Source organism: Monopterus albus, unplaced genomic scaffold (genome assembly GCF_001952655.1).
Source record: "Monopterus albus unplaced genomic scaffold, M_albus_1.0 scaffold186.1, whole genome shotgun sequence".
Lineage (NCBI taxonomy): Eukaryota > Metazoa > Chordata > Actinopteri > Synbranchiformes > Synbranchidae > Monopterus > Monopterus albus.
Window position 1 is genome coordinate 2,686,021 of NW_018128066.1, and position 25,055 is coordinate 2,711,075.

General features: G+C 40.6%; 1 protein-coding gene across 6 annotated transcripts in view; it reads left to right on the forward strand.

Moving 5' to 3' along the window:
- Positions 1-25,055, forward strand: part of akap13 (A-kinase anchoring protein 13) — a 178,123-nt gene that overhangs the window by 88,317 nt on the left and 64,751 nt on the right. For all 6 annotated transcript variants that reach the window (XM_020617124.1, XM_020617127.1, XM_020617129.1 and 3 more), the window contains 5 exons: positions 1,330-1,513; positions 3,163-3,358; positions 3,601-5,716; positions 10,279-10,364; positions 23,452-23,506. In XM_020617124.1, the coding sequence (XP_020472780.1) occupies positions 1,330-1,513; positions 3,163-3,358; positions 3,601-5,716; positions 10,279-10,364; positions 23,452-23,506 (2,637 nt within the window). The remainder of the gene's footprint in view (positions 1-1,329; positions 1,514-3,162; positions 3,359-3,600; positions 5,717-10,278; positions 10,365-23,451; positions 23,507-25,055) is intronic.

The window sequence follows — 25,055 nt, forward strand, 5'->3', positions numbered from 1 at the left end:
ATGCTGTTGTTCTTTGGTTCTTGTTCCCATTGCTACCTCGGAGAGACGAGACAGTCTGCTTGTTGTGTGGATGCTGGAACAGCAGCATCCACACAACAAGCAGCTAGCTAGCTAGGATTTCTGCCATGGAGCGATGAAGCTCATGAAGACTGGAACTTTGTGATATGGCACTTTATGTTGGTGATTTCTGTAAGAAAAAAAGTCACTTTAGGCTTTTCCCATTTAGGGGTCGCCACAGTGAATCATCACACTGACTACTCGCATGTTGACATTTGGCACATGTTTTACGCTGGATGCCCTTCTTGACGCAACCTTGATTCAAACCCGGGGCGCAGTGGCAAGAGTGCTGCGTCTTAACCACTAGCCTACCAGGGACATGTTGGTGATTTCTGTACTGCAGCAAATTGCTGTAACTACATGTACATACCAGGTGAACCTATCCAGGTGCCAGAGTATGAAAGTGTTATGACTGTCCAGCCATATTTCAGGAACCACCATCATACCCAGCAGTACAGCATTTCCTGCTGCTGTTTGGTACCTCACATTCCAGTCCGGCACAACACGGCCAAGCAGAGCGTTAAATTTGACCAGTTAGCCTGAGGTTGATCAGAGCAGGCTGGTCCAGACAAAGCCATGGTAAATGGAGTGAAACCCCCTCATCAGCAGACACAACCAGCATTGCAAATGTTGCCTGCTGACTGATAACAGACACTAAAATGTTTCCTGCTCCCTTCTCTGTCCTTTCCAGTGGTCTATATATTCCAGTTTTCACTCTTAAATTACCATTTATTGAACTGCAGAATTCTCTTTACCACACTTTTAAACAGGCCTGCCTTATTTCTTAGGACTGGCTTTTTAAGTTGACAGTAGATCAGAGAGTAAAAGATACTAATATTAACAGAAAAGATTGGGCAACTTCTTAAACAATATTTTCAACTCAACACAGATACGTAGATTATATTACATAGATTTTACTTGAGATGAGAACATTTCGTGAATAATCAATAGCATTCACCTTGGTTGGAAACCTGTTGCTTTGGCAGAAAAAGGTGTGTGTGTGTGTGTATGTACGTGTGCTTATTACTTTCTTTTTGGATGTGTAAATGGGGGGTTCAGTGTTTGCAGTGTTTGATGGTGTTATTAGGATTCTGTGAATCCTGTGCCAGTTTAATTAGGCGCCACTGTTGTTGCCAAGCTGCTGCAAATGATGGTATGTCAGCTACTGCACCATGAATCATCTGCTTGAACTCTTGCCTTCTTCTTTCTTTTTAGTTTCTTCTTTCTTTCTGGATTTATTCCTGTATTTTGCATGTTGTATTTCTTCTGCAGACCTGAATCCTCAGGAGACTCTGCTGCATTTCTCAGCTCGTCGGGGTCTGTTTCGGGTTACACACTTCTTGCTGCAGCAGTCTGGAGCCAGAGAAGCCCTGCGATTGGCCAACAGACAAGGCCACACCCCATCTGACATTGCAGATTTACGAGGACAACAGCATCTTCACAAGCTCCTCACAACGTAAGCACCAAACAGATCTTGTTATGAAAGTGAAAGACTGTTCTATAAAGATAATCCAGTGTCATAGTAAAACTCTTTTCAGTTTCATATTTCTTCAAAAACAATCAAGGAAATATATACAAGCAGAGTAAAGAATGCAAACAAAATTGTTATTTGTGAAAAGTTGAAAAATGTGTATGGCATTATGATATTGATATTTATTATTTGTATATTTCCACCTTTGACAGGATTTATCAAATAGAATGCTTAATTTCAGGTGAAAAGATTCCTTCTCCTCCAAAGCCGCTAAGAAAAACAGTCTGTCCAAACTGTCTCTGCACTGTTTGACAGTGATATTAGCTCAGAGTTTCAGTGAACATTGCCCTCTTCTACTTTCAAACATTGTCATGTAAACATATCAGAGGGCAGATGGTTTGGTTCCTGCAGGCCTTTTAGGGCAATGCTGTTTGTTTGTTGTCTTCAAGGAACAACACTGCTGCCTAGCTTAGCAATTTCAGCTGCAGTCATATACTGTAGCTTAGGGGAAATTGAAAAGTTATGGGCTGCCGTTATTGTTTCAGTGGAATCCAGAGGGATGGGAAAGTATTTTGCAACATTACGACTTCTGTGTCTACTGACCTGTTGTAATAACTCTCCACAACATCTCAGTATGTACAGCTTTCATCCAAAGATGCTATAGTTTTGCCTCAGCTGAGTTTAATGGGAAGGAGATGTATGTGTTTTGTTTGCAGATGTCATGTATTATCCCTAATAGCATGTTCCTTCTGAGTGACTGGTAAGGTCAGATTCTTTTCATCCCTTTATAGTGAAACATTAAACAGCAGGAGAAAAACAGCTTTTTGGCAAATGGACTGAGACACATCTTAACATTGAAATTGACCCCCTTTATGTGTTTTAAACACTACCTCTCTGCTACAGAATAGTTTTAACTCAAAATGAAGATGGCACAAGCTGAAAGACAACTACCACTTAATGAGCGAGCTCATTGCCAAGTGTGCACTGAAGTTGTTTTACAACCTACAGCATTTTCTTTATATGCCGGTAATTACATTTCCCTCATGAAAAGTGAAGTCACTTGCAGCCTTGCTGGTGATCACAGCTGCTGGGCCTCCCAGCTAAAAGCAATCAACCCAGGATTACACAAACAGATCTGTCTCACTGGGAGGTGTCTCCTTTTTACAGAGCTGTCTTTATGAACAAAAACACTGCACATACTTTTACCTTAAACACTTAAAGCAGTGTCAGCAAATGGGAGTCTTCTTGGAAAGCTTATCAACCAGGAGTGGTCTTTAAGTAGGGTGTTGCAGACTGCATTTTACTACTGGGCAGGAAAGTAACATTTTTGTTTGACTTGACAATGTTTTGGGACTTGTTAACATTTAATAGCTCTTTTATTACTCAGGAGCATCTCTGTAGGTTGCTTACCTGCTAAAAGGTTAGATGAGATTCTTATAACCACAGCATTTGACTACTGGTCTTTGCCACTCTAGAGACAACAGATACAGTAAACACAATGATTATTGAAAAAAAGTGGGAGTGTGAACTGGCTGACATCACTGTTTAAACCTTCTGTTGAAAGCAGATCTGTGTTGTGTTAGCTAATCATGCTACAGACCGTGTGGGATGTCTAAGTGTTTATTTCATGACAGGGCTGACGTGGGCACAGAGACAAACAGAGGGACTGAGAGTGGCCCGTTGGTCTCTGCAGATACACAGGTAGTCTGCCACCTCCCCAGGCTGAACACACACACTCTGACACTAAATATTCACTCTGGCCACGAACCTCCGACCCTTCAAAGAAGTGTGGAGCAGCTGCTGCACATGATATGCCATCTTCATGCCTCGGTGAGTCCTTTTAGCATGGTTTCTCTACTTACACTGGCTTCACCCAGGAGCTCTGCTGCTGCTGAACATTGTTAGATTGTTTGTTTTTTTCACTGCCTTAATAACCTTCAAGCTTAGTTTGTATAACTGGTGGAACACCTTATGCAATCACACAGTTGGCAATTGATAAGAGATAGAGTGTAGCTTTGTTGAGTTCTCTCAGGGAAAAGCTAATGTTTATCCTCCTTTTCTATATTCTGCAGGGAGCTTCTGTACTGGAGCTGCAGTTTGATTCTCTTCACACCGACGCTGAATGTTGTGAAGGTGTAGAAACGAAGATAACCTGTCTTGAGCAACCGCAGCAGCCTGCTACAGCATCAGGGTGCCTGGACGCTGAAGGAAGCTGGGTAGAAAACTGCCCAGTGAAAAACAGCAGTGTTGTTGATTGTGGACATGGTGAGACTGGGAATGCAGACAAAGACTGGAGTTTGTCTGTGAGTACTCCTACGATTGAAGAACACCCCCAGGAGCATGGCCTCAGCCCCCCAGAGGACGGGGTGTGTCTCAGTGCAAACACTGGGAGAGATGACTGCCAAGCAGAGGAGGAGGGAAGAGAGCAGCCTGTTGTTTCTGCCCAGAGGTTAAGTTGGTGTGACAGGAGTGAAGGAGCAGAGAGTGAGGCTGAAGCAGCAAGCCTCACTGTGGGAATCTTGCCACTAGCAGCCTGTAGTAAACAAGCAGCGGAAACTGATAGAGGAGAGGCTGTGATCCAGGAAGCCGCGAAAGGAGAGGACAGATCTGAGCAGGAAGCACAGGACAGCACAGCCAGGGAGGAGGAGACCAACTCAAAGTCAACAGATCTAATAATAACGCCCAGTGGAGACACGGAAGCTTTAGTCATGGGCCAGTCGCCGTCGTCAGAGGTTTCAGAGGTTTCAGACATCTCTGATTTTGAAATGGAGTGCTCCCAGGCAGGAGAGATTGAACCAGTGGAGGAGCTCTGTGACAATGAGAAGGCAGAGGGTGAAGGGTTGAAAGACCCTTTAACAACCACAGGGGACCTACCAGACCAATCGCTGATAGACTGTGATGATGTAATCGAGGAGCCTAAATCTGTTGTTCCACATCTCCTGATAGAAAGCCTCCACAAGGGGGAACCTCCACCAGACATAAACAGCCTTAAACAAAACCAGGAAACAGCTGTTAAGGATTATGCTACAGAGCAGCAGAGGGGCTTGGCTACAGAAACTGGCCGTCATTCTGGGAATAGTACTGGAACAGCAAGCAGTAAAGAGCTAGATAGTAAAGACATAGCCGAACCTTCTGAATACAGTATTGACGAACTTGGCGATACAGCTGATTGTCAGACTGCTGTTAATTCCATGGAAGACACATGGACTGATCAACTTGACTGTGAACCATCGCCTAAAATTATGCCCAGCTCTGGTAATGGATATGCTGATCTCGATTCAGGCATGGCCCATAGCCAATCCAGTGATGACGTTGGCAGTTTTGGATCAGTTGAAAACTCCTTGACAGAGATTTTTCATCCAACTCAGGACAGTGGCACTATGGAGAATCAGGACTTGTTTAAAGTTAAGCTAGCTGAACTATCCTCAGCAAGATTCAAGATGGAGGAACAAAATGATCTGAACCCTGGTGAAAGCAGTGAAGAGTCAGTAAATGTGGGCATGGACCCACTGCTCCCCTTGGAGCAGGGGACTGTCACTGCACTGACAGGGACAGATTTCGACCAAACTATCACTCAGCCTGAATCGCAGCTGTCAACCAGCCTCCAGATAATGAAGACTTTGAGTGCTGAGGGAACAGGAGAGAACCTCACCCCAGAACTCTTCAAAGAGGAAGATCTATTATTAGTTCTGGCGTTGTCAGAGAGTGGGGATCCTCCAGTGGTGGAGGTCGATGAAAGTGAACATGGAGAGGCCCTGGACAGCACTGACCCGAATGCAGCGACTGAGCATGCTGCATCAGAGATCACCACAGTGGTCTTACTTGAACCTAATTCATCTGTTGCAGAAGAGAACGAGGATTCTGGCCCAGTTGGAGAAGTTCATCAGTCAACAGAGGCTAACGTGGTGGCCACCATGGAGGAGAGTGGAAACATGCTAATTGTGCTACCGAAACAGGATCATTCAGAGATGACAGCAGATGAATTGTCACCTGATAATGGATTAAGGCACTCAGAAAATTGGATAAATGTGTCTTCATCACAGGGTGTCACTTCAGTTTCTGACAGTGCACCTTCTCCAAACAAAGAAGTATCCAGTGAACCACTTGTTGAGAATAGGTTGAATGAAAATCCAGAGACTTTTGACACAATGGATGGCGCCTCAGACAGCCACAACAATGCAGTCCAAGGTGGGCAAACACCGATTTATTCCAGGCCTATTTCTGGTTTATTCTGGTGCCACACATTCAGATACATCACAGAGCAGTGTGTTTGTCTTACTCCTAAATAAATAGACCAAAAAGACATATAGAGCTCCTCTGGTGATTAATGGCTATAGCTCCACAAAGCTAAATACAGTGTAGTTCAGCATAATTGCACTCACAAAGGTTTCTGGCTTTTGTGTGACATCCTGTTATGATAGATTGCTGTTGTGTAAACATATTTTTGCTTTTTTGGTGCTTCTTTCAAATGAGGATTTAGCTTTTAGTAATTCCTTGGGATTTTTCAAAAATGTGACAGTAGCACAGTCCCTTTTGCCACATTTGTTTATGCTTGACATAAACAATGTGATGTGTTAAATAACAGCAAATATGCTTTTATAATATGCATATATATACATATATATGTTCTGTGTTGTCTGTGACTCTGTCTCATGTACACATGCACACTCTTGCAACTGTATACTGTATCTCAGCAGGCACAATCACATTACCAGCACATGTGACTAGGTCTCAGACGCACAGCTAGAAGGTTTGGTTGTCCAAAACAAACATACTGTACTAAACCAGATGATGCAAGTATGGAGCATGAAGTGAGTCTCTCTTCTCTGAGGCAACTTTGGCACTCTTTTGTGGGCAGTTTTCAGTCATCAGGAATAATTGTACTTGGACCCAAGTACAATAAAGAGTGGACCAGGGAACAGTTGGTGCTGTGTGTCACACAGAGTGTTGTCAGTATAAACAAGGGGATATATTTACAGGCCATTAGAAACAATCTTTCTGTTGTGTCATGGTTTCAGTATAAAGGTGTGAATATCCAGCATGATTCTAGTGAATACTTAAAATCAAACAAATACTAAACTATTTTATGGAGAGTAATTCCTGAGAGGGAAGCACGGTGGGTAGCGCCGTTGCCTCACAGCGAGAAGGTTCCAGGTTTGCGACATTTCTGTGCGAAGTTTGCATGTTCCCCCTGTGCCTGCGTGGGTTCTCTCCCACTGTCCAAAGACATGCAGCTTCAGTTAATTGGTGACTCTAAATTGCCCATAGGGGTGAATGTGTGTGTATGGTTGTTCGTCTGGGGTGTGTGTGTGTGGTTGTTCGTCTATGTGTTGGCCCTGCGATGGACCGCTGACCTGTCCAAGGTGTACCCCGCCTTTCGCCTGGTACTAGCTGGGATTGGCTTCAGCACCCTCCGTGACCCCGTTTGGGACTAAGCGGTATAGAAAATGAGATGAGATGAAAGATTTCTGGAGCCCATCTTTTGATTTTGATAAATTGAACGCTTGAATGGGGTTCACCACCATAGTCCCTAACACTTGAATTAGCTAAGTCTGGGTGATATGATGTATATTGTGAGACAGGAGAAGTTTTGTCTGCTGTCAATTTTTCCATTTATTTATTCATAAATAGTTTCTAAACTGATTGGTGCAGGTAAGGTGGGAACACTCACATACAATTTAAGTGAAAATGTATTTAACAGCAGAATAGGCGACATTGGGCCTTATGTGGGAAGTCACTGAAGATGCATTGAAATCTGTGGAAAAGTATTAATGTGTCAGTAGGTGAGGGTTTCCCCAGCTGCTCACAGTCATTGCCTTCAGCTCATCTGCATTTTTTTGGTCTCTCATTTGTCATTTTCCTCTTGACAATACCCCATAGATTCGCTATTGGGTTCAGGTCTGGTGAGTTTGCTGGCCAGTCAAGCACACCAACACCATGGCCATTTAACCAACTTTTGGTGCTTCTGGCAGTGTGGGCAGGCACAAGATCCTGCTGGAAAATAAAATCAGCATCTTTAAAAAGCTAGTCAGCAGAAGGAAGCATGAAGTGCTCTAAAACGTTTTGGTAATCAGGTGCAGTGACTATGGTTTGCAAAAAACACAGTGGACCAACACCAGCAGATGACATTGCACCCCAAACCAGCACAGACTGTGGAAACTTAACACTGGACTTCAAACAACTTGGGCTATGAGCTTCTCCACCCTTCCTCCAGACTCTAGAACCTTAATTTCCAAATGAAATACAAAACTTGCTTTCATGTGAAAAGAGGACTTTGGACCACTGGGCAGCAGTCCAGTTCTTCTTCTCCTTAGTCCAGCTAAGACACCTCTGACATTGTCTGTGGTTCAGGAGTGGCTTGACAAGAGGAATAGGAATGGAATGGAATACAACAACTGTAGCCAAAATTCCTTGAAACGGTGGTGTGTGGTGGCCCTTGATGCCTTGACCCCAGCCTCAGTCCATTCCTTGTGAAGTTCACCCACATTCTTTAATCAGTTTTGCTTGAGAAGCCTCTCAAGGCTGTGGTTCTCTTGGTTGGTTGTGCATCTTTTTCTTCCACACTTTTTCCTACCACTCAACTTTCTGATTAACATGCTTGGAATGAACACCTGAGAAACAGCAAGAATTCTGGCTCTCAAAGACCTGTTACTGTGCCTTGAAAAAGTCCTCCTCTACTCCACTCATTAATCTAAATTAGTAGCACCTGTCTGAGCTCTTTAAAGACACCTGTCCACCCCACAGTCAGTCAGACACCAACTACTACCATGGGCAAGAGCAAAGAGCTGTCAAAAGACACCAGAGACAAAATTGTGGACCTCCACAAGGCTGTATATAATACACGAGTTTCACTATTTGAGTTGAATTACCGAAATGAATGGACTTTTCCACAATATTCAAATTTATTGAGCTGCACCTGTAGATGGATGAAGAAAGAAGAGGAGATGTGAGGTGGGTAGAGGAGGGGGAGGAGAGGAGAGAAACTCAGAGCATCATGGGGCCCCCCAGCAGCCTAGACCTATAGCAGCATAACTAAGGGAAGGCTCAGGGTCACCTGATCCAGCCCTAACTATAAGCTTTATTAAAAAGGAAAGTCTTAAGTCTAATCTTAAAGGTAGAGAGGGTGTTGGCTTCCCGAACTGAGACTGGGAGCTGGTTCCATAGGAGAGGAGCTTGATAGCTAAAGCCTTGGATTCCCATTCTATTTCTGTGGATTCTAGGAACCACAAGTAGACCGGCACTCTGAGAGCGAAGTGCTCTGTTGGGATGATAAGGCACTATGAGGTCTTTAAGATACGATGGAGCCTTGTCATTAAGGGCTTTGTATGTTAGAAGAAGGATTTTAAATTCTATTCTGGATTTACAGGGAGCCAGTGGAGAGAAGCTAATATGGGAGAGATATCATCTCTCTTGCTAGTTCCTGTTAGTACTCTGGCTGCAGCATTTTGGATTAACTAGAGACTTTTTTAGGAAATTATTGGGACATCCTGATAGTAAAGAGTTACAATAGTCCAGCCTGGAAGTAACAAATGCCTGGACCAGTTTTTCAGCATCTCCGATAATCATAGTGTGGCATCCCTGGGCCATTTGTGTTCTTTTTTAATAACCAAAGAATGAAAAATAATTATTTTACATTCAAATGATTATTTGCCTCTAAGGAAAGTTTTAGTACTAGTTTAGTACTAGTCTGCCATATCATTATTCTACACAGTTTTGCATCATGCATCATACCTGTATCAGCTCCGATACCATCCTCTAGTACTTGTACTCATAAAAGTTGTCTGATACTACATACCAATACCATTTAATGGCAACAACCATTAACCTCACATTGAGTGTCGGTCAAGCAAGACAGGGAGGGAGGGTTTCTCACAGACACACAAACATATGCACACATACACACAGCAGAATTCAAATCTGCCAGTAATGGAGAAAGTACGAGCAAATTATCAAACTTGTGCTGAATAAGCAGAAATATGTCTTCACTCTACTTGTGGTAAACTCACATGGTCCCCTGTTCATCCACTGCTGTATGCTGATTGTAGTGAATTGTTGTGAATAAGAAGTGAACAAATGCTAATTTTATCCAGTTAATGATTACAGAGCAGCTGCTTTACAGCAGTTTCTGTCCAGCAGACAGTACAGGATCATGCCACTGACAGTTAGCGCCGTTTTTAATTTATATTTTATATTGCTGAGGGTGACATTCTCCTAAACCTTGGGGTTCCAGGTAGGATAGGGGGGTCTTGCAAAAAAATTCATCCTAAAAGAAGGTGGCTCTCCTTAAAGGTGAAGAACCACTGTATTATAGTATTTGTGTAGTAATAAAACCCAGTTTCATGCTACATTTACTGTAATTGGTGTAGTGATGTCATGTTTGTTTACACACTAAGTTTTAAGTTAGTTTTCACAGCCTCCTGATGTATATGTGATTTAATCACAATCAGAAAGTAAATCCCATGAAAATAAAATTTTCTCTAAAGTCACTGCACTTTTATGGTAACTATAATTTTTATAGTAGATACACTGCATCATTATTAAGTACGTTTTTGGTATTGGCATGTACTCAATTGTAAATACTTTTACCCATACTCATTCTGATAAAAAGCGGTATTGGTGTGTCCAGTTGTGTACCTGCAGAGAAAATAGTTAAGTCTAAGCTCTTTTCAGTGTAAACACTTGTTACTGATTCCCACATTTGGAGGATTTGTCATTGGACTGATTCAACTGTGTTGTGTGTATTTCTCCAGAGGTGGAAGTCATCAAGTCTGAAGACATTGTAATTGGTTCAGGGGAGGAAGAAAATGGCCCAGCAGCAGGAACATACGTCTCCATGGTAAGCTTACTGTGGTTGTTAGCTACCAAGCTTTGCTTTGTTACAGCTGTGTAGGTTTGATTAGTGTGAGTTGCAGATGACTCATCCTCTCCCAGACTTTGAAACACCCTAAGTAACCTTTGGCATGAAAATGTTCTGAGCAAACAGGCATTCAAGCTCAGTTCCTGAGCTAAGGTAAAATGTGTCATGTACAATCACTAATTGCTGCATGAGTCAATATTAATGTTATTAGTTCCTGCGTGTGCTTTTCCTGCTATGATAAGTCAAAATGTCTGCTGTGAAAAAAAAGTCTGTTCCAGGTTTGCTGTGCTCGGATGTTAGCAAGGTGATCAAGACTCAGCATTTATTCAAAACAAAACACAAAGTGTGCAGTATAAGATGGGAAGAGTAGTAACAGCAGAGGAACTACAAACAGGTGATGCTCATCAAACAAATCAAATGTCAGTCAAATACAAAATCTGAAAAAAATCTTTTTCCAAAGTTTACTGCTGACATGGCAAGAAAACCTAGTACTAGTAACACTTTTGTGTTTGTAAAAAGTTAATTATATGCTGAAATTATTTTGAACAGATTACCTAATATTACTAATAAATATATAAAAATATAAACAATAAGTAATGGTGGTGAAATACAGATAAACAGATTTCTTTTTAAAATCTACAATAGTGAGTGCCTATAACAGACACTTATGTTAAATGTAGCCAGAGCAGTGTATTATCCTATTATTATCCTTATCCTTAAATTGATATATATATAAAATATTAAATATTTAGCATGAGTTGCAAAAGGTCTCCAGTAAAGAAAAGTAATATGGGGTAAGAAGGGATGGCAGAAATTACTTACAAGCAGCTTGATATGCCAACTAGAGATTTTCAAGGAGTTCAGGAAGAAGATGTATGGAACATTTTTCACACTGAGTCAAACCTTTCCTGTGTTTTTGGTATGTTTGGTTAGTGTTGTCATTCAATAATGTTTTATATTGCCTGTTGGAGTGTCCTTAAGTATGAACCCCTTTGCTTCATCATTCAATCCAACAGAATCTCCCTGTCTCATTCTGTGGAGTCGTGTTATGCAGTTCGTTTACTCTCTCAGCTCAGCAGCTGAGCGCATGGATACAATCTTCAGTAGACCAGACTTTACTCTGAAATGTTGCTGACTGACAGATTCCTCAGCAGCCATAGACTGGAGTGGCTCTGCTTTTTCCAGGGTTGTGGTCTGGGTCAGCGGCTTGTTCTAAATGCCAGATGTTTGGACTTACACACACAGTGCAGGACAGTGGGATTGCCAGTAGAGGGCAATGTAGTACTAATGCCATTACTGCATTTTGTACTGTTTAGAGTACAGTAGATTAGATTAGATTCAACTTTATTGTCATTACCCATGTACAAGTACAAGGCAATGAAATGCAGTTTAGCATCTAACCAGAAGTGCAATAACAGCAGTGCAGAGTGCGCAGTATCTACAGTATGTATAGTCAGAACTATTTTACCGATGGATATGTACAATGCTGTTGACCAGAGGGAAAATTTAATTACCTGCCATTTGATTTTCCAGCCTGTTGAAAGCTCCTGTAATTTCTATGGTGAGCAGACAAGTTAGAGGCATATTAGTGTTAAACAAACTGGAGTAGAAGCTGAGGTGAAGAACGCCCTGGTCACATAGTGTAGTCTCCTCCTCAGAACATATCTTTAGTGTTTCAGTTTACACTGTTAGATCTGTGGTAAAGTTTAGACACAAAGTGTATGGAACAGTTATTATAATAATAATAAAAAATTTAAAACGCAGTATCTAACCACTATTAAAATGTGTGAAAAAAGAAGAAAATCATTTCAGACAAGCAGAGAATAAAATTGACTGGAAAGCAGAAGAACAACAACCAGCTACATGTGATGAGATTAATAAGATTAATAAAGTGATTACAATCAATAGAATGTTTTAATGTTTTTGATGATAGATATAAGCTATTTAAACAGCAGATCATTTAGGGTTAGGGGGATGATTCAGAATATGTTTGACAACTTTAGCATTTCATATTTTCATGCAGTTTTCATATTTTCAGCAGAATTGTATCATAATGATATCTTGCTGATTATCTTAACATGTTTCTCTTAACTTGTAGTTGTGCGGTAGCTGTTCCGTAATATTCACCCATAATGTTCTCATAGTGTTCTTCAAAGTTCACCAGTTGCGAGTCCTGTCAGAGTTAGACTGAGATTAAATAAAAATGATTTTGCAACTGGGTTTCATATAAACACATGCATATGTGATATGCAGGGAAGTCATAGCAACATCTACAATAGTGTAAGAGATTAAAAAAATAGTGAAGTTAAGTGTGATGTTGTCACGTCCTGTTCAATAAATACATGGCTATCGATGTTGCTTTTACTTATGTGGTGAATGGCTGCTTTCACAGATGGTCTATATAAAAGCTGTGAATGCAGCTTTGCCAGTAAACTGTTCCTCAAGTGAGTGAACTTCACAGCCCTGGACCAGCAAAGGCAGCACTAACAAGATACTTCAAACAAAATATGGAGTAATACGGTTTTAAACACATTTTTATTTTTACCATGTATCTGTAGAGAGGTTTCAGTATTACTAACCAGACTGGCTTTACTGAGACTACATAGAACCTGTGGTGAAAAAAAAAATCTAAGTAGTTTTTTAATGATGTCAGTATGTCACAGTGCTAGCAGACAGTAGGTTGGATCTCATTTCTACTTGTCTTTGCTTTCTTTAGTTGCTTTACTTTGCTTTCTGTACTCTTCTGTAGCTTCCCCAAATCAAGATAGACACAGTGACAATATGGAGTATTTGTGTACACCCAGAAGTGTACTGTATATACAGAATTCATCCACTGCAGGTCCACACCCAATCTCCAGCTTGCTGTATTTGAGTAGGCCCCCTACTCCCTGTATGGATAAATGTTGCCATTGTACTGGTTTGGGGAGTGGATTCTTCAAAAGAGAAATACTGAGGGCTTTCATCAGTATTGTCTCAACACATGATACAGTCATGCTGTTATTATTATTATTACCTCTGCCAGGGGAGTTGGTTGGTTTATTCACAGCATAAAGTAATGAATGGATTTTGATGATGATTTTTGAAAAGGTAAGGTATGGCCCATGGAGCAGTCCATTTTGGTGATGACCCAGATTGTCATCCAGATCCAGAAATTTTTATTTTAAGCTATTTTGGGGCTTTTTAGCCTTAATTAATTATTCTGTTGCAGAGAGGCAGACACGAAACAGGGAGATAGAGACCTGTGACAAATGTCAGTGGTCTGAGTCAAACTGCCATCATCATACACACAGTGTGCTGCCTGGGGTACGTGGTGGTCTGTGCCATAACCACTTGGGTATGGAGCACCCCAGATCCAGGAACCTTTAAAAACATTCAATACCATTGTGAGTGTTGAAAAAGCTGTTGACTCTATGTGGGCCCCCTTGTGTTGAAAGTGCACATCTGCACTGCTGAGCGCTTGAGTGAAGATGAGTGGAGCTAATAAGTGTAGAAGGAGACACATTGTAAAATCTCATTACATGCAGCAGATGTGAGTTGTGTGTGTTTGTGAAGGACTGTAACTACATGCTATTTCAGTCTGCATGGGACATTTATTTTGCCTTTCATGGCATTCATTCATGGTCAGCAAATCATATTTTGAGGGTCAAACTATCATGAGTATATTGCTTTTAGGTGTAATGGTATTAAGAGGAAACTGAGCTGCTTTGATGGAGGTTTGCACTCTGAGTGCTGTCTAGTTTTTATTATATTTGCATGACATGATTTTAATGTTTTACAAAATGCCATTTCATAACCGAATGACTCCAAACGACTGTAATTAAAACTGATAAAAAATTGATTTCTGCAGGTTTTGTTAAAAATGAACAGCTTGGTATAATGTGGTGCAGTGTGGAACATTTTTGTACTATTTTTCATACACATGCCCTATTGTGATATACAGTATACTGGATTATTTAAAAAGAAGGAACTGATTTCATTACGCATTATTTTATTAAGGAAAAGTAATACAAAACTCCAGCCAAGTCACAAGTATTCTACTCATAATCAACTTTTATTTCCTGTCTTACAAGTGTTCAATGTGGCCACAACAACAGCAATCAACTCAGTGGATCTTGATATGCTAATACGCGCCTGGGAGGAATTCTCTTATCGCATTGATGTTGCCCGTGCTGCAGGTGGTGGCCACATTGAACACTTGTAAGACAGGAAATAAAAGTTGACTTTGAGTAGAATACTTGTGACTTGGCTGGAGTTTTGTATTACTTTTCCTTAATAAAATATTGCGTAATGAAATCGGTTCATTCTTTTTGAATAACCCTGTATTTATATAGAATTTTTAAGGAGCGAATACTGACTTCAGCCATATCACCTAGGTCTACATATAATGTTGCATGTTAAAATTTGAAGTACGAGCTGCACTGGTGAGTAACCACTGCCTCTGGTGGATGAATATGCAAGTGAAATTTTTTTTATGCTGCTTACAGCAATGTCAGAACATGACTCCCAACTGTTTTCAACATGGCCCCTGGCCATACAGTAGCTTACATCAGCAGTATCTGATAAAGGTGCTATCTTATTTGTGATATTGACTGCATGAATAAAATATAATCACCCATGGGTATCCAAGTATATCTTCATCCAGCAGGGGGTGTTGAATCTCAACACCATCTATTCTGATGATTGAAATACATTATCTGAAATAACAATGTAGTACTTTAAATGGCTGATTTGTAGGATGAAAGACAAACACTTACAGCCTCACTGAGAGAGAGAGTGTTTGTAAACACAGAGAGCAAAGACGTGAGTCATGCAGAGTCAGAGAAGTTGAGAGGTGACAGAGGAAAAGAAAAGGGAGGGAAGAAGTGAGAGAGGGAGGGAGGGAAGAGGAGAAGTAGGGAGGGAGCTGGAGTCTGGTAGAAGACTGCCTCTCTGGCCAGATGTGAAGCTTAGCAGACAGTTTCAGATCTCCTGTACAGGGTTTCTCCAGGATTTTAACCATCTGTTCAGTAAATCTGCTTTGGTTATGTGAAGGAAAATGTATGAACGACACAAGCGGAGGTACAGTCTCTGTGCCAAAGGAGAGAGAGCTGTAGACGTGGTATTGATAAAGGTAGGCCACCCATCTGCACTTTGAAACAAAGTTGGTTGGTGTGATCATACTGCTACAGCAAGAGTTATTTGAACAGAAGCTTGAAAATTCAGCTGTTATGAGCTCCAGACAGATAAAAAGTAATGGCAAAAGCAAAGTAAAACTAAATAAATAAAATCGGGCCTGAAAATAAACCACCGAAAAGAGGGCGTTATTACATGGAATTAATACTATTAAAGAGAATTTCATGAAGTAATTTTGCAGCTTAAGTTCCTTGTATTGTTTGCAAATGCCTGATCACACCTGTATTTTAAAGCCGCCCAGAAAAAGTTCTTTCATGATCATGATCATCACTGTCATTCTTTGTTCTTCTTTATGCTATGGCAAACCTCTAGTCATCTCCCAGGGATGTTGCAATGGGTCTTATTGTGTTGCAGCCTGGGAGATGATCGTATGGTTGTTGATAGAGGCCCTTCAGACACAGAGTGCTGGTTATTTTGGGGTGGAATGTGATTTCTGGATGAAAGCTGCATGAGTATGCTCTATGTGACAACAAGACAGACGCCTGCTCTCGATCCATCCCTGTGGAATAACTGTGTATGAAACTTAATGGGGCTCAGATGGGTTAAGTTCTGTCCAGGTTTATTTGGTCAGGATAGTGGGTACCTATCTGACAAACTGTAATACTTAAACCAAATATAAAGTCCTCTGATGTTCTTAAAATGTCTTGTTACACTGAAAATTTGGGACATTTTTGTCCCTCAAAGGCCCTGTTACTGTACCATAAAGGTTCTGCTCAATGGAGCATTTTTAAATGGGATCTTTATAGCACCCAAAGGTTGTGCTAGTTAAAGCCCAAATGGTAGTTACCCTGCACTACACAACATTTTTCCACTGTGGAGTTTTCTTTTGGCTGCAGTACAGCAGATGGTTCTGTTGATTGGTGGTATTTAAATATCAATCATAAAAAAGTTTCCTTCGTTTCAGTCATTTGTTCAGTAATGACAGTGATGAACCTGCTCCAAGCCAGATTTTCACTTTAGCAGTTAGTTTTTTGTTCATCAAAAGTTATTCATTAAGATGATTCTGAAAATATCTAGAAACACACAACTCATATGGTCAGATAGGAGTGTCTCTGATTGCAAGACCAATTTCATTCCTTTTATTGATTATTGTCTTTTTGTTATTGTTCAGCTTTTCCCTTCTGTTTAAATGATTACTCTTGAAGTTTTTAATTAGCCATGCTAGAGGCATGGAAATAGGGATGGCAATGTCTGTCAGTGACTCGGTCCACTTCTTTGGTCCTGTCTGCCATGGCATTTGAACTCCCTCAAGATGAACTTCAGTCTCTCTGGTGAGTTGCTAATGCATAATGACCAGGTCAAAATGTCACTTTGTCCAGTGCTTAAGTTTATGACCAAATGTTTGCTAGATTAATGACATTCCAATCAGCCTCAGTTGTATTTTGTGTACTTCTCCCTCAAATTTTTGACCATTTTGACTGCACGGGAGAGTCAAAACAAACTCAAACAGTATCCCTTCATGCCCTGTCTTTAAAACTACATCATATGTGGTCATGACAGTTGTAGCAGTCAGGTAGCGCAGCAGTAATAACTGGCTCCAGAACTAATGTTTACTAAATATAGAGCCCGTGGTTTTTGTTGGCATTGCAGCAACACAAGTGTCAAGTAAAAAGGTTTACATTTTAACGATATGCATACTTAAGTCTAATGTCGTTTGTAGTGAATGTATCTGCAGTAACACAAGTAAATTATACAGAGGAATGTTTTTTCCTAGTAATATTGATACAGTACTAATGTTCCAGCCACTGTTATATCACGTTCAGTGTTACATACTTGACACATACATATAATGAGTTGTATGTGAAACAAGAGAAATTTCATTATACTTTGATAGTTGAACAAACTCCCCACTTTTCTGGTTGTGTTGATGGAGTAAATGTTCACACTAAAATATTACATGGACTACAGTGTTATGTCTGACATAAACTGGACCAAAACCGAGCAAAAGTTTGCAAAAGTACTTCATTTACTAATACAGGAAAACGCTCTGGTTTTTGCTAATTGGAAAACAAAGCACTAACATTGCATTCAGTTGGAATGACTCCAAGTTACAACCACAATAAATCATTACAGTTAAAATGCTAATGTTAGCTTGCTAATGATGTTGACATACAGTATACATGTTAGCCTGTCTCAGTAAATTTTAGTCCTTTGGATGCTTCTAATGCTCTCCATCTCTGATCTGCCAAACTGATGTTAACACTGGTTTAGCCTCATTGCTTGTTGCACTCTTTCTGTGCTATAGAACATGGTCTTTAGGGTCTAACAGGTCCACTCCCATCCTGGGTTGTACCTGCATAGTCTGTCTTTGAAATGAGCCATCATGGTTTTAAAAATGCATCTTATAACATCGGGTCAGTGGAGGTGTGGCAAAAGTGCGGTTTGGATTTTAACATTGGCCACAGAGGGCAAGAAATAAGCACAAGGCTTGAAGATAGCAGATTTATTGCAATTTGTGATAAATCTTAGTTAATGCAGCTTTAAGTGCTAATTAGTAAATAATATGCTAACATACTAATCTCAGCATGTTAGTACAGTAAATACAGTCTAATAGTACCGCTATTGTGGTGGCAGACTTGTTTTCTTTGTAGTAAATAGAGTGGAGTCAAGTGAAACTGGAACTGTAACAGGAATGAATGTTTTTGTACTGTAATGAAAACATACACCAATCAGGCATATCATTATAGTTAAAGGTGGTGTTGTACTGGACTACATTATATTCAGAGGTTTTTGTATATTTTTTTCCTGCCCATTGACATACATAAGACGGTCAGAATATTCAGAACACCTCTGAATATGATGTCGTCTAGGACAACACCACCTTTAACTATGACCTCAATAATGAACACAGGTATTTTGACTTTCTGTATGTCCTGCACATATAGTCAATTGACAATAAAAATCTTTGACCTTTGATAATTGAATTTATACATTTATGACAATCTCACCAAAAACTGAAACATATTGAGCTTCATAAACACAAATGTTAAGGCTGAAGTGTTGCATTGAAATGCATACAGGTGGTCATAATGTTATGCCTGATCGGTGTATAATATAAAGAATAAAAAAAAGTTGTAAAATTAACCAATGTACAGTTCAAAGATACAAACAAAACTAGAAGAATCTAGATGAAACCTTGCAAATATATCAGCTAATGGTTGTCAAACCAGGGCTGAACTGGTTTAATTTAAACAAATGACTCAAAACCGAGTTATTTCCTGTTACTTGATAACTCTTAACTATAATCTAAACTATGCTGAACTGCTCATTATAATGCATACATTAAACCATGAACTGTGCCACAGTTGACATTTGACGTGTCATGCATGGTTTTGACCATCAGTTTTAGAATCAACAGAAACACTGTAGAGCAGACTGTCAGGTAATGAGAGAAAAATATCTATGAATTGGATCACTCTGGTATATGTAACACTTCTCTTTACTCTATTGACACTTTATAAAATTGCTGTTGATTTTACCTGAGGAGTGAAATAGTAAGGGCATGTGTGAGAGTGAATGAGAGAGGGGAAGATGGGAGTGCTATGATGGTGTGGGAAAAAGGCAGCGTTGGGCTAATGGTTTCCTCTGGCCTCTGATGGAAACAAGCATTTGGCCAAATGACTTCATTCCAACCAGCATTTCACATTCCAGAATCTCTCCTGGCCTGCACTCATGAAGCACATCTTCACTCCACCTACCAAGTACCAACTGTGAATAAGCCTTTATACCAACTAACATGGCACTACAATAAATATCACATGTGGTTTGGCAGATAGATGGCATGACACAGGCCTTCCATGGCACTTATTTCTTCCTTTAGCATATGCGTAGCATGTAGCATTTTTGGTCATTTTAAGGTCACAGAAAAAGTTGTTCTCTGTAGTCAAAGTGCTTATTATGCTGTCCATCTCAAATTATATGAATCTGAATAAAACAATACAAGTGTTCTGCTAATCACAAACAGTCGTTTAACTAGGGCACATGCAATTCTCCACCCTGCAGACATGTTCTTCAGCAAATCAGTGTCACTGTCAGCTCCACCTGTGGACAGTTCTGTCATTGCCTGTGACCTCTGATCTCTCTATGATGAGGGCGTTAGAGAAAAGCATTTCAATAGAGGCAGCATGTCAGAATTGGTCTCACAATCTAAATATAATCCAAAACAAACCTGTGTAGCAGTTGGGTTACTGTCTGACAGGTGATGTGTTTGCTTTTATTCTGTTTAAGTGTTTGGTAAGTTGATTTCAGGGCACTTCCAAGGTGCAAGAGAGAAAAACCTTGCATTCAGATTTGCTTCCAGCCCATAGCTGGGATCAAACTATGTATGCATACCTGGCTGGAAACAGTTATTCAGTCAGCCATTGCATCTTTCAGTGCTGTGAAAGCTTGCTAGCTGTATGCTCAGTTAGAAACAAGGCAGTGGCCCAAATTTTGCCTGCCCCGGCTTACACACACCAAACCCCCTTTTAATTTTTAAAACAGATGTGTTTTTACCGAGTATGGTTTAGGTTCCCTCGGCACTACAAATATGCACTGGGCTGTTCTGAATCAGGGTACAATCTTTTAGAGGGGGAGTACCTAGCTCACTGGTCAATTGATCTGTCTGCAAGCCTGCTAACAGCCTGGAACACTTGATGAATGTATTTGACTGGTTGAATGAGTGGCTGACTAACTGGCTGACATCTTGTGCTTCTTGGATTGCACTGGACAAAACATATTCACCATCTCATATCCAACCCTACTTTCTCCCTTCATCCTTAGTGTTTCTTTTAAGGAAAAAGAAACATCTGTACATGTGCACAGACCTCTGACTTTTAACCTCCTTTTTTGTTTCTGATCATGTTTGTGACCAGTAAATTGCAAGGTAGTTTCCCCTTCATCTCTGTTGATGCCATTCTGGATCACATGTGCACACTGCATGCAGGTAGCAGCTTCTGGCAATGACAACCGTTTCTATAAGGGAAAAGCCTGGCCTGTAACAACGGTCTCTGTTTGCAAATGAAAGCTGCTGTGGGTACCTTCTCTGCCATAGTTCGTTTATTTTAGCTATCAAAACAGAGTGGTAACATGTCCGCCTGCAACTGCAGTTCCTTGTGGGAGACCCTTGGCTCACTCATTGAATGCATAGGCACAGTGCATGCAAGTAGGAAGTTAGGTTGTCAGGCAGGTAGGCCATTTAATGGTTTTACTCATGCCAAGTAAAATTATTGGTCAGGCTTTTTTCACCTCTGCTGCTACCAAAGATGATGGATTTTTTTCTTTATGTTGTCAGTGCATTTAATGTATTCATTGCCATCAGGATGAAAAGAGACATTTAAGATATGTAACAAAAACTGCTTGCGGAACAATAACAAGAAGCTTTATTTTATTGTCATTGTAGCATTGTGACACATACAAGAAATTTTGTTTGGAGCTGAGGGCCCCGGGCCACTGCGTGCATACGCGCCACCATCATGGGCAACTTAGTGTGTCTTGCCCAAGGACACTTCGACATGTGGACTGCCGGCACCAAGATTTGAACCCTCAACCTTCTGGTTGGGAGACAACTGCTCTACCCACCGTAACACTTTATCTTGATTATCTTGTTTTCATAATCACTGAAAGCCAAAATCTTAATTGAAAATCTAATTAATCCTTCAGCCCTAAATGTAACTGCTGAGCTGAACGAGGAGCTATGAATTGAAAAGAGAAGTTGATGCTATAATTGAAACTGGCGAATATTCTACTTTGTTTAGACTGAGCTGTGTTCATTCATTCTTCAGACATGTGGTCAACATTCATCTTTTCATCCAATACTATGAACTGAAACATATGAATCAAATATATAATTGCATTAATAGCACATACTTCCACATATGTCCACTCCTTGGGGGTTGTATCCACTTCATATTCCATCATGCCTAGGGGTTTAGTTTATTGTAGAATCAGAGCCAAAACACACTGAATCAGTTTCTGGCTCACAGTGGGTAAACAGTCTATTAAAACACTTAAAGATGCTGCTTTTTTTTACTTTGGCTTTCATCTGTATTTTATGCTGGATCCTCTGTTTCTGTTTGAAGTTCTGCTGTCACTGTTCTCTCTAAGGCCATGCCATGTAACCTTTTGTAATTTGTTGCAGTCACTGGCAACCGTCATTTTTGTGCAGAACCTGTGCATGCAATTATGTGTCTCTGTGTGTTTGTGTACTGACGCCCTCTGTGACCAGCTAAACATTCCTCGTCAGGGTATTTGTTATCTCTCAGTGGGGTCTATTTGATATCTGAACACAGCCATGAGAAAAGAAAAGCCTATGTGTGCTGTCTGTGCATGCATCTCTTTGTGGCTGGTTCTGTTGTGTGCACATCAGATTTGATGAGTGAAAGAACTAGCATAAGTAAGTGTTTATAATTTGCATGGTGGAGGTGAATGTACACGGTGCTAGTTGGTATGTACATGTAAGTAGTTGTGAGTGTGTTTAAAGGAATGCAGAAGTGTGGTCACAGTGAGTACTGTGACACACACATTCATATGCTCACCACTCTCAGGCCTTGACAACAGAGCTCAGTGTTTCTCTGGGTCTCAGTAGGCTTGTCAGCAGTGTGGACACCAGGACAATCTGAGGGTTAGTTGTTTAGAAATTGAGCTCAGTCTCCTCACCCAGGTTTATTTGGTCAGGATAGTGGGTCACATTATTGACCTTGTTGGTTGGTTGACACTCTCTCATCCTCACTTGTCTTATGGCTGTGAGTTTTTGTTTTTAACTTCCTGCCTCGTATCTTTTTTGGTTTGGTTTTTTTTACGAATTGAAGAATATTTTGTTTGTATTATTTATTGTACTTTAGAGGTGCTCATGTGGATTTTGTTTTACATTTTGGTGGAACAATATCTATGTTTTGTTTATCTGGTTCCTCTTTCAGAATAAAGGCTGTGGCCTTTAGATTTGGTGCCTGTTTATACAATATCTGGAGGTTCCTTTTTACAAGTCTTACAAAGTCAAGTTTAAAGGGCCATGTTAAAGCCTGTTGATCTGAGCCAGGCTTAACCTGGGTTTACTGGTGTTGGAAGTTAAATGGGAATAATTACAGAGATGAATAGGCAAGCTAGGAAGTAAGAAAGAAAGAAATCAATGAAGGACTAAAACCATTTTAAACAGGTACATAACACTACAGTTGCATCTGTCCTCTATTATCATATTTTTATCTCAGTTCAGAAATCACCTGACCCCTAAAAATGTCAAGTTTTTGACCAACAAGGCTTTTGTAATGAGGGTCTGTGCTGAAGACCTTGGTCTGGGCAATTTGGCCTTGTTAATAGATTATTAATCTTTTTTAGCTTACTCAGTTTGAATGAGGGGCACATTCAAAGTCAAAGCTCATCTCATTAGGCATGTCATTTATGGCGTTCATTAAAACTCTCTGACTCTGTTAGCTTCCCATTCAGAGCTGTCTGTCAATCTGCACAGCTCTGGCCAAACAGGCGCTTTTGTGTTGCCTGCAAAGAAGGGAGTGTCTGTGGCTTTTGTAGCTAACCACCACCCCCCCTCCCCCCAAGGAGGAAGCACAGCCCTGGTGTTGTGTCTTTACAGCCAACCACAGATCTCTGACAGTCATGGTGCATTTGTGTGTTAGTGTTAGTGAGTTGGTGGCAGTGTGACTGTGGGTTTTGAAAACTAAAGTCAGACAAAAGTTAGATATTTCCAAACAGTTCCTCTAGGAGAAGGAGCCACAGTGTGTGTTTACTAAATCAGGTTAATACTCTTAAGCTTGCTTTTATAAAGAATGTCTTTTTGTTGCCTCTGCATCCTGTATACTGAGCAGCACTTCCTAACAGACATGCTGGTCTGCATCATTATTTCTTTGCAGGTGACGATCACATGCTGCTGAGGCTGATTCAGTGTCTTCCTGTTTCTTTGTAGATCCACCGAGACAGAGAGGTGTTGTTTCATCAGCCCTGCAACATTCAGCATTCAGGTAAGAGCTGTCACTAGCCACTAATGATCCAAACTTGCTGGTCAGCGTGAAGGATGAATTCCAATAGCTTTTTATGTATGCTTCTGTGCTTTATTTATTTATTTATTTTTATAATTTATGTGTGTTGCTGTAAGCTGCACAGCAAGGGTTCTTTCCTGTCAGCGACAAATATATTGCATTGGGTCATTTATGCATTAATGTTTGGACTGGAATTTGTGATTACAAATTGAAAAGCCACCACAACATTAACCAGTTTGGGCACTTAAGTCATTTGAGCCTCAGAATTTGGACAACAACCTTTTGTGGATCCAGTACTGTAGCTGACAGTCTGTGTCTGAAATTTTTTTTCTTCTCAAAAGAGGTGATTGGGACCAGCAGACATCATTTAGCTGGTTTGAAATGCCAAGTCAAGACTGACCAGTATAAGAATCATTTTGGAGCCTGATCATCTCTGACTCTACTTTTCTTCTAATATTAAATACTTTTGACTGTTCGACCAGTTTTAAGGCAAAAAAGTTGTGACCTGTGGGTTTATCGGAAACTGCCTTAGTGTTGTAATGTTGATTGATACCCGCCTTTCAAAAGGCTGCATTCTAAGACTTGTTGAAGACTAATTCTAAGATTATTTGACAAAAATGCTACTTTTGAAATTGTTTTGTAAATACAGAGAAGCTTTGGTTTGTTTAGAAGTGGTAGATTACTTATGTAGGCTATTTATGATAAGGCATATATAGACATTTCAGATTTTTACACATCTCTGACAAGCATGTTTTTGCCTGTTTTAATATATATAATCTCTCCACTAACACCACTGACCCCGGTCAGGGCGCGGTCAATATCCCGCCTGGGTCCTTAGGCAAGGCCCTTAATGCTACCTGCCTACCTCATGGGGCAATGAGAGTTGAAAAAATAAGAGTCACACTGGCTCGGACATTGCCCAGGTCAACAAGGTCCACATCAGGTGTTGAGGAACCAGGGCAACCTGATGAGAAGTGGGCTGCTGGAACAAGGCATTCATGGACAAGAGAGGAGAACAGGGAACTATTGGAATGCTACTATACAAGTAACCCCAGCGAGAGGGGTTACATACGGAGGATGTGGGACCTATGGATACTTCGAAACCTAACATCGAAACAACTAGTGAAACAACTAGTAGCTCAGTGCTCTAACATCTGCAAGAAGCACCTGCTATCACAACTAGAGATTGATGAGGTACAACACAAATGCTCCAGCAAGGGGGAGCCAGGATGACAGGTCAGGGGGGAGATATCATCATCACCCCCACAATTGGAGATTGGGTACCAAGCCCCAATAACAAGACCAGATGAGCTTAAATCAAGGGCTGCTGACCTGAGACTGAAGATCATGAGCAAGTTGGACACTTGGAACTCCCGTGGCCGGTTACCAAGATTAAGTGAAGTGCCTTCTGAAAGTCTACTAGATGATGTGAATGCAGCACTAAGAACAATCCCTACTACGACCATCACTGAGACCAACAAGCTCATATACACCACAGCAACCGTGATCCTGGAGATGCATGGCTATAAGT